The 11366-nt window shown below is 38.6% G+C and overlaps 1 protein-coding gene across 5 annotated transcripts in view; it reads right to left on the bottom strand.

The window, feature by feature from the left end:
- Positions 1 to 11366, bottom strand: part of LOC147574228 (uncharacterized) — a 57296-nt gene that overhangs the window by 39929 nt on the left and 6001 nt on the right. For 2 of the 5 annotated variants that reach the window (XM_086686801.1, XM_086686799.1), the window contains exon 4: positions 4122 to 4177. The exons of 2 other annotated variants lie outside the window; for them this stretch is intronic. In XM_086686801.1, the coding sequence (XP_086542927.1) occupies positions 4122 to 4177 (56 nt within the window). One more of the 5 variants, XM_086686804.1, reaches the window with a different exon arrangement.

The following is an 11366-nucleotide window of genomic DNA, read 5'->3' on the forward strand; positions in this document are numbered from 1 at the left end:
AGGGCCAGGAAGGCATGGAGAACCAGGAAGCACAGGACCAATAGCTAGGACCTGGAGATACCCCTCTCACATGTGATACCACTCCAGTAACCTACCCCATCTCCTGAACAGGGATCTGAGAATGTGACAAGACTCCCCCTAAACTTCACCAGGTGAGCCTGAATAATGCGTCCATGTGCAATAAAGAGAGATGTCTTTTATTTTTTTGCTATCTTCTCCCTGCCCATTGTTGGGGCAAAGGGAGAAGAAATTTTCTTTTTATTTACTTATTTATCTTTTAACATTTTTTATTCATTTTTTGATAGAGAGAGACAGAGCATGAGTGGGGGAGCGGCAGAGAGAGAGGGTGACAAGGATTCTGAAGCAAGCTCAAGGCTCTGAGCTGTCAGCACAGAGCCCGACGTGGGGCTCGAACTCACAGACTGCGAGATCATGACCTGAGCTGAAGTCAGGCGCTCAACCGACTGAGCCACCCAGGTGCCCCAGGAGAAGAAATTTTCAAGACAAAGCACAAGCAACACAAATAAAAGTTGTGAAGTCACAAAAAAATAAAAGGACATTGATAATAGGCTAATATATCCATATCTTTTTTTTCATATGGTTAACCACTAAAGCACATGATACAAATAAATTTTTATATAAGAAATGTATCTACTCTGGAGCTTGCTTCCTATTCTGTGTCTCCCTCTCTCTCTGACCCTTCCCAGCTTCTGCTCTGTCTCTCTCTCAAAAATAAAAATAAAAAAATAAAACTTTAAAAAATTAAAAAAAAAAGAAATGTATCTACTTTGGTAATTTGGGTGTTTAGCTAAAAAGGAAAACATATTTCCTTTTTTCAATTTATCTATATTTTTAAAAACTTTTTTTAATGTTTATTTTGAGAGAGAGAGCAGGTGTGTATACATGCATGCACACAACTGGGGGGGGGGATAGAAAAAGAATCCCACGCAGGCTCTGCACTGTTAGTATAGAGCCTGACATGGGACTCAATCTCATGAACCATGAGATCATGACCTGAGCCGATATCAAGAGTTGGACACTAAACCAACTGAGCCACCCAGGCACCCTTCAATTTATCTATATTTTTTAAGTTGAAGTATAGTTGATGCACAATATTGACATTAGTTTCAGGTGTGCCATGTAGTGATTTGATAACTCTATACCTTATGCTATGCTCACCACAAGTATAGCTACCATCTGTCACCACACAACACTATTACAATACCACTGACTATATTTCTTATGCTATACATTTTATCCCTATGACTTATTCATTCCATGACTAAAAGCCTGTATCTTCAACTCCCCTTCGTCCATTCTGCCCATCCACCTACCTCCCTCCCCTCTGGCAACCATTAGTTTGTTCTCTATATTTATAGGTCTGATTCTGCTTTTTGTTTTGTCTTTTAGATTTCACATGTAAGTAAAATCATGTGGTATCTGTCTTTCTCCGTCTGACTTATTTCACTTAGCATAATACCCTCTAGGTCCATTCATACTGCCAGAAATAGCAATACCTCATTCTTTTTTACAGGTGAGTAATGTTTCATTGTATATATACACCACATCTTCTTTAATCATTCATCAATCGATGAACACTTGGGTTACTTCCAGATCTTGGCTATTTTCTTTTCTTTCATTTATTTATATTTATTTAAGTAGGCTTCATGCCCAGTGCAGAGCCCAATGTAAGGCTTGAACTCACGACCATGAGATCAACACCAGAGTTGAGATCAAGAGCCAAATGCTTAACCAACTAGAGCCATTCAGGCGCCCCAGAGATCTTGGCTATTTTAAATAATGCTGCAATAAACATAGGGGTGCATATATCTTTTTGAATTAGTGTTTTTGTTTTCTTTGGGTAAATACCCAGTAGTGGAATTTTTGGGTCATACATTTCTATTTTTAATTTTTTGAGGAACCTCCATAGTTTTCCACAGTGGCTGCACCAATTTACATTCATATTCCCAACAGTGCATGAGGATTTTGTTTTCTCCACATCCTTGCCAACACTTGTTATTTCTTATCTTTTTGTTTCTAGCCATTCTCACTGGATTAAGGTAGTATATTATGGTTTTGATTTGTATTAAGGAAAACATACTTTTTAAGATTATAATCAACTTTATACAACTAATTACCTTATAACAAAGGTATTTTTATTTTGAAAGAGAGACAAAGATTACCTCCCTATATGCCAACTCTAAACCAGACTGCTCTATGACATTTTTCCTAAAAGTATTATTTAACACATGTTCACCTTGTATCGACTTCAACTGATTGATAGTGAATGGCTGGACTTACATATTACAAATGAATCTGAGGCTGAGTTCAGACTGAATAAGAATGAGTTTGGTATCACTGTCAATTATCTGCCATAGGTATAGGTAGGTAAAGTGATAACACAAGTACTATGTATTTACATCCCTGAATTAATGGATACGATTTCTACACCAAAAAACAAAAAAAGAATAAAACCCACATCATTTGTAATTTACACCAGGAGCTTAAAGTAAAACTGAGAATATATATATATGTGTATATATATATATATATATATATATATATATATACACACATACACACACCAAACCAATAAAGACCATTTAAAAAAATTTTTTTAAATATTTATTTATTTTGGGGAGACAGAGAGATGGAGTGCAAACAGGGGAGGGGCAGAGAGAGAGAGAGAGAGAGATACAGAATTTGAAGCAGGCTCCAGGCTCCAAGCTGTCAGCACAGAGCCGGATGCAGGGCTCAAACCCACAAAGCACAGAATCATGACCTGGGCTGAAGCTGGACGCTTAACCAACTGAGCCACCCAGGGGCCCGAATAAAGACCACTTTTAATAAAAATAATACCATCTTACTGTACCTTAAAATAAAAAACTAACACTCCTAATTACTCTCTAAATGTTTAGCAAGTGAACTGAGGATCAGCCACATTACATAACGGTGAAAGAAGGAAGACCAAAAATTTGTGTTCAAAGGAAGCAAGATGGAGCCAAGATTTAAATAAAGTAAGAGAAATAACTGGGCACAAGGAAGGGAAAAAAAAACATTCTGATGAAAAGGGGACTGGTGCTATAGAAAAGCAAAAATAAAGTTTTCTTGTCAGGGTAAAGAGCCTTAAGAAAAAACATTCAAAACTTGGAAATAGAGAGAAATTACTGGGATCCTTCCACTGGAATGCAAGATATAATTTAGCAGACCCTCTGGAATTACCTGATTGTATAGAGATGTGCATCTTGATTTGACTTTCTATTGCCTAGGCTATTTTACAACTTTACAGGGGTAGTGGTTAACTTACAGGTAAATGATAACAAAGCAATTGCAGATGAGCAATGCAAATGATTCCTGTTCTTAGTCATATAAATACAAATCTCCTGGCAGAGATTTGTTTTCCATCTAGAAAAAACATAACCTGAGATGTAACATTTTATATCTCTTGCCATGCAGAAATTTGCCTCTACTGACAAATTTATTTCAGGATTCCTTTGACTATATAAATTCTCTGTCCCTTGAATTTCTCTTTCAACCAGTCTTAATATCTTATATGTTCTCATTAATTAATGAATTGAATAAAATATTAGAAATATCTTCCTTTTATATTTGAATGAGTAATGTGGGTTTTTTTGTTTATTTAGTTTGAGGGAGAGAATGTGAGTGGGGAAGGGACAGAGAGAAAGGGAGAGAGAGAATCCTAAGCAGGCTTTTCACTGTCAGCACAGAGCCCAACACAGGGCTCGATCACAAAACGTGGAGTCATGACTTGAACCGAAATCAAGAGTCAGACACTGAACTGACTCAGCCACCCAGGCACCCCAAGAGTCATGTTTTTAAATTTTAGAAAATTATACTCTACCAAGAATTTGTGTAGGAAATAAACTAGATAAGCAGGGGAAAAAAGAGTTATATGGGGCCTAATAACAGAAATAAGATAGATAGCAAAGGAGGGCCACTATGCAGTTAACAAATATCTGTTTGGTTCTAAAATGATGAAATGGTGACTGAGAATTTATTAGTAAGAATTTATGTGTGCCTATATGAGCAGACTATGTAGGTGCCCCCTTTTCAAAAGTAATTTCTAAAGCTGCAAGGTTCATAAAGAAATAGCAACTTACCTACAAAGGAAGGCTAGACAAATGGGGAAACCAGTAGACTTTAATAATATGGGAGCCTAGGGAAAAAAGATTCCAGGTGAGAACAATCCATAGTGTAGAATGCTACAAAAATGTCAAGTAAGATGAGATCTGAAAAGTGTCCATTCATTCATATGTTCAATAAATATTTATTGAGTTCTTAGTTTATGCTAAGAATTGTACTAGTCATGGGGATACAGTAATAAAACCAAAATAGTCCTTATTGACATTGAGTATAGTAGAAGAGACAGATATTAAATAGCTAATTTAAGAAATAAGTATTCAGAGATTCCAGTGCCAGCCAAGGAATAGTCCACTAACACCTGTCTCCACTGCTGATTATAACTAAACACTCTGGATGAAACACAAAAGCCACTACCTGAGCATTCTGAAAAGGTAAACAAGAGCAGTATTGGGGACAAGAATCAAATTGGAAGAGGGGTCCATATGAGAGAGAGCTTCACGTGTGTGTGTGTGTGTGTGTGTGTGTGTGTGTGTGTGTGTGTGTCGGGAATGGGGGTGGTTGGAGAGAGAATTTACAGGCGTGTGGGTGCCCAGTGAGGCTGTGGCAGCTACAACTCCTAAAAAAAACAACCCTGTCTTTATAGACAGAGAAACAGAAAATGGGTCCCTGGATTTTAAAGAGTTGCGGGGAAGAAATCCCCATTTTTCCCTCTTGCTGTGGCACGGGCAAGTAAAACTCCTAGAGAATAAAACCCATCATTCCAGCTGTAGGACAGAGGCAGGAGGCTGAAGAGAATCTCACAGAGGAGAAAGCTGGAGAAGGGTTCTCTTAGTTCTGTGCACAAATCAGAATATATCCAGAGCTCACTTCTGAAGTACACATACACAGAACACCCCAAAGCAGCATAGTAAACTCCTTGAGAACTGAATGGCAATATAAAGCAAAGCACAATTCCAAGACTAGCCCCTGAGTAGTACAAATGTAGGACAGATCTAAAAGAACACTGCATAGGCCTTGGAAACTGTCCTAACATTAGAATCCATAAGGGAAAAAAAGTCAAAATAGACTTTGCAGTCTCAATCCAACCAAGATAACTGACTGCTGAAGACAACAATAAAAATCAATATTCTTCAGAGGATTTTAATAGGATCCAGAGTATCAGGTTTTCATTGGCCATCATCCATTAGTTGGTAAAAAATGAAATACAGAGATTGTTATCATTCAGTGTTTAATTCTTCCACCACTGCTAAGAAAACAGTATACAAATCAGCCCACCTAGCTGATTTTTATCTTCCAGATCAGAGTGGTGGTTTTCCAAACAGAATGTTGTCCATTTACTTTACAACTACCATCCATGAACCAAGGAGATATTTGTTGGTCAGCTGAGAGATGTTTATTGGGCACAATCCAAGTGATGACAGAATCTGGCAGCTCCTCACACAGTTTCAAAGTCAGGCCTAGGGGAAAAGAGGCCCCCTACTTGTGAATACATCATCCTTGCATTCCACAGGTAGCATGACCCTGAATAAACCATTTCCATTTTATTATGGAACTGTTATGGGCACTGCCTTCCCCAGTATAGTGTTTTTCCAACATCAACCAAGACACCAAAGGCATTTTAGGTTTCAAGATTATTTTATGTCTTTAGTCACAAGGGCAGTGTTTTGGTTTTTTTTTCTTGAGAGAGTGAGAGAGCACACGTGTATGCATGAAGTGGGGTAGGGGGGGCAGAGGGATAGAGAAAAAGGATCTCAAGCAGGCTCCACACGCAACATAGAGCCTGATACAGGGCTCGATCCCACGACTGTGAGACCATGACCTGAGCCAAAATCAAGAGCTGGATGCTCAACCATCTGAGCCACCCAGACACCCCACAATGGCCATTTTAATTAATGTCTGATAGTAACCTACTAATTGCCCTTCAAAGGGAAATTCTCCAGACCAAAGTCCCTATAGTCAGTGCTAAGAGGTGCTCCTAGGCTTTTGTGATAAGCCCCACTGAATGCTCCACATACAGTTACTGCACAAAGAATTTGTCCATATCAGCACTCCAGCTTCTACTTTATATTGTTTGGATTCATGCAAACATTAATTTTCATTTAGCATGTCCAATTAATATTGCTTGAAGGGCAGATTTATATGCCTTCTATTTTATAATAATAGGTAGCTGAAATATTCCCCAATCAGATATGATATTCATCCCCATAATGCAATCAGGTAGAGGCACAATCACTTCACATAAGGCCTGTTGAAACATCAATTCTCCTCCAAACTTTCACCTTAATCCCATCAGCCTTTACATTCTTAGCTGTAGCTTCCATTCAGATTTCATTAACAGGTTCTGGTTTTATAACATGAACTATGGAAGGTGTTCCCCAGTCATACCTAATATTCATTCCTATAAAACATTCAGATAGAGGAGACACAATTTCTTTACATAAAGCCTGCTTCAACATTCTAATTTTTATAATCCCATCAACTCTTATATATTTTCTCAATCTGACTGTAGTCCAAGTTAGGACTTCATAAACATGTTTCCATAGCACAGTGCATGGAGCTCTGTTGCAAAGGAGTACCAGAAATTTCTCTATCCCCTGATCACATTACCCACACAAGTCCATATGGCTTCAGGGGTTGGGCCAGAGGATTTGGGCCCCTAGAGTTAAATCTTCACCTTGATTAATACAGCTAACCATCACCCCAAGCAATTCTGGGTAGGAATTTTCATTGTAATCTATACCTTCTAGCTTTTTAAGTTCCTCCAAATTGAGGTAAATGAAGCAGACTTGTTTGGGGCCTTTCAACATTGAGGGACTAATCGGGAATCCCACTGGTCCACCCAACTTTGATAGTGCTGTATCAACACCTTTGTTTCAACATCATCAGTGTCCACCACACTCCTCCCTTTTCTCAATAACCATCCATAAACTTCCACTCTGCTGAGACAAGTCCCCTGACTCTCCCCTCTGTCTTTCCCTGCTTTTCTTGTTAATTACTTTAAAGATCTTGTTTTCAGTAAAACTTACACTGGGAAGCTCATACAGCAAATCTGATAGGACTTTTCATCATGTTGTTTGATTTTTGCAACAGTAAAGTTACATGGAGTGCCCCTACAACAGAGGCCTCCCTAATCACAGCATCTACCATAACTTGAGTAATGAGCATATTCATCAAGTGAATATAACAGTCATCACAGATCCAGTCCCACATGGCTTGCATACAAAACACATCAGCTGCTTCATTTGGGATTGGTTCCACTTGGCAATTATAGGAGGAGTTAGACAGTCCCCCGCTTTCTCAGACAAACACACTTCACAGTGGCTTTTAACCAGTCCACCAGGATGAATGTTCCCTTGGGAATAACCACCTGTGTGTCTGAATCATGTATAGCCATCTGTGATTGTTTAACAGTGAGCTTTGGGTCCTGTACCAGCCCAAACAAACTCTTCCACTCAGCAGTATTTAAAACCAAAGATACTTCTCCTAATTTAGTTACTCTTACAATCCATTTGAGTAAAGGTTCTTCAGAAAGCTGATGATACTGACCTACAAAATGAGACAAATCCTACACTATACCCACTGTTCTCAGTAGTTTCTTGGTTTTGCCTTCCCCCCATGTTGACTACCTTGTTGGCAACCAGAGGTATTAGAGGCCATTTCTTTTGTTCTGGCATATTTTTTCCCTTTGTGGGCAGCTCTGAGGCTAGTGGACAAAGCTCACACCAATCAAAATCTGAGCTTGGTCTAGAATCAAAGCCTAACTACACTTTCTTTTACTTTAGATATTACAGATAACAATAACCAAGGGATTGTACAGTTAATATGTTTCTTATTATTTTACATTTCCTTACATATCCACAGTAAGCCAACTCTACAGGGGTTGGGTCTACCATCATTTCTAAATTCCAATGGTAATTTTTACCTTTAGTAACTGATTGCAGTGCAGCTGCAGTTTCATACCATGGGTAATTAGGTAGCCATCCTGGGATCAGAGGTTCCTCATCCCCATCCTTTCATCCTTTCTCTTCATACACCACATGTTTCCTTGAGCCAAGGGCCATTTTAGCAAATCTCATTTCTCTAACACCAACTAAAGGAAAAACTGTTTCTCTGCCCAGAGAACACTTCTGACACCAAGTGTATGAATATTTTTTTTTAAGCACATCACCTAATTTTCCAACTATGGATAACAACTGGGTATCCTATAACTTAATGTCAGACTCCACAGACTTAAAGACTCAGTCCCATAAGACTACCCTCAATTCAGATGCCAGTCACAAGTAACAAGTGAGTCCCCAAGGGGCCCAGATTTTTGTCTGACTTGGCTACAAAGTTAAGGGGGCCTATAATCATCCCCTCAGAATTAGGAATTTGCTTGAATGGCTTACAAAACTCCAGGACAGATTTACTTATGTTTATCAGTTTTTTATAAAGGATGTTATAATGAATACAAGCAGCCAGATGAGGAGGTAAACAGGGTGACGTCTAAAAAGGTCCCATGTGCAGGAGCATCTGCTTCCACGGGATTGGGATACACCACCTTCCTGGCAAGTGGATGTGTACAGCAACCCGGAAGCTCTCCTTGTAGTTTAGGGATTTGTATGGAGGCTCCATCATGTAGGTATGATTCAATGTTACCTCAGTCTCCATCTTCTCTTCCCTTTCCTGAGGATGGAGGGTAGGACTGAAAGGACTAAACTAATCATGGCTTGGTATTTCTGATGACCAGCCCCAATCCTGAAACTATCCAGGAGCTAACCAAGAGTCACCTCATTAGAACAAAGGATGCTCCTATCACCCAGGAAATTCCAAAGGGTTTAAACCTCTGTGTAAGATATTCCTATCACTCCCATCGGTCAGGAAATTAAAATGGTTTTAGAAGCTCTATCAGGAACCAGGGGCAGAAACCAAATATATATTTGTTATTATATCACATTGTTATTATCATTATGCTCTGTAAGATAGAAGTGAACATGCTTAAAAATGGAAAGACAGAAGTTCTCAGCAGAGAAAAAGAAATTATGGAAAAGAAACCAATAGAAATTATAAAACTGAGAAATATATCAAAATAAAAAATTTCACTGGATAAGATCAATAATAGGATAAAGGTGATAGAGGAACTTGAAGATAGACCAACAGAAACTATCTAGTCTGAAGAATAGAGGGGGGAAGAAAGATTGAAAAGAAAATGAAGACAGCCTCTGGGTCCTGTGGGACAGTATCACATGGTCTAACATGCATTCACTGGAGTTCCAGAAAGGTACATTAGTTTCTCTGTAAAGGTACATTGGACGTATATTACTTTCCCGTTGATGCTATATCAAATTACCACAAACTATGTGCCTTAAAACAACAGAAACCATTTTCTCACTGTTCTGGAAGCCAGAAGTCTGAAATTAAGGTGTCAGAAGGGCTGCAATTCCTCTGGAGGTTCTAGGAGAGAATCATTCTTTGCCCACTTCTGGCTTCTGGTAGCTATCATTCCTTAGCTTTTGTGGTCATTTCTCCCTCTACTCCATCTTCACACTGCCCTCTCCTCTTTGTGTTACCTCCTTTGCTTCTCTCTTATAAGCACACTTGTGATGGCATTTAGGGCCCACTTAAAAAATCCAACGTAACTGCCTTATCTCAAAAATCCCTAACTTAATTACATTAGCAAAGACCCTCTTTCCAAATAAAGTAATATTTTAAGTTCTAGGATTAAGTCTTGATATCCTTTGGTAGCCATTAGTCAACCTACTGTAGGAGAGATTGGAGCACACAAAAAAAATGTTGTTGAAGACATAATTACCAAAAACTCCACAAAATTTGGTAAAAGATGTAAATTTACAGATCCACTGAGATTCTTGAATCTGAGTGAATCTCAAACAGGATAAACTCACAAAAAACCACTCCCAAAGACATCATTATAAAATTGCTGGATATACAAATACTGAGGCATTGCGTTGTACACCTGAAACTAACAATAATGTCGTATGTCAATTATACCTCAATTAAACAACAACAAAAATTGCTAGAAACTCAAGATAAAGAAAAAAATCTTGAGACCAGCTAGAGGAAAATAAGACATAACATACAAAGGAACAAAGATTTGAATGACTATGGGTTTCTCATTAGAAACCTTGGAGAGTAAAAACAATGAGGTATCTGTAAAATGCTGAAACTATCTAACCAAAATTAGTTACCAACCAAAGTATCTTTCATTAATGAAAGTAAAGACATTATAAGAATAAGGAAAACTAAGAGAATACATTTCCAGGAGCCCTGCACTAATAGAAATAGAAGTTCTTCAAGACAAAGGGAAAGATAAACAGACAAATTTATTATTATACTTGGAGACTTCAATGTTTCTTTTTTTTTTTTTTTTTGAGAGAGACATAGGGGATGCAAGTAAGCAGAGAGAAAGAGGGAGAGAGAGGGGAAGAGAGAGAGAGAGAGAGAAAGAGAGAGACTCTCCCATGAGGGACAGAGAGAGAGAGAGAGAGAAGTGGGGCTCACCTGAAGCGGGGCTCATGTTTACATGTAAGCGGGGTTCATGCTCACCCAAAGAAGGACCCATGCTCACCCAAAGTGGGGCCCATGCTCATCTGAAGCAGGGCATGAGCTCACCTGAAGTGGGACTGGAGCTCACCCAACGTGGGACTTGAACTCATGGACCGTGAGATCATGACCTGAGCCCAAGTCAGATGCTTAACTGAGCCACCCAGGTGCTGGAGACTTCTCTCAGCAATGGACAGAATAAGTAGACAGAAAGTCAGCAAAGACTGAGAAGACCTGAACAACACCATCAACCACCTTGACCTAAAACATTTGTAGAACACTCTACCTTAACAAGAGCAGAAGATATATTCTTTTCAAGTGTACCTGGAGCATTTACCAAGACATATGATATTCTAGGGGTGTGGTGCCTCGCTGGCTTGATTGGCACAGCATGTGACTCTTGATCTTGGGGTTCCAGCCCCATGCTGGGTGTAGAGATTACTTAAAAATAAAATATTTTTAAAAAGACATATGATATTCTAGGTCATAATACAAAATTTAAAGAATTGAAATCATAGAAAGTACATTCACTGAATATATCAGAATTAAATGAGAAATAACAGAAAGATATCTAGAAAAGTCACAAATATTTGAAAATTAACACACTTCTAGTAACCCATGGGTCAAAGACGACAACACAAGGAAACTAGAAAATATTTTGAATGGAATTCAGATAAAAATACAACATATCAAAATTTATGAGCTTCAGCCAAAGCAGTGCT

The sequence above is a fragment of the Puma concolor genome, chromosome E1 (assembly GCF_028749965.1).
Source record: "Puma concolor isolate L17-30 chromosome E1, mPumCon1.1.hap2, whole genome shotgun sequence".
Lineage (NCBI taxonomy): Eukaryota > Metazoa > Chordata > Mammalia > Carnivora > Felidae > Puma > Puma concolor.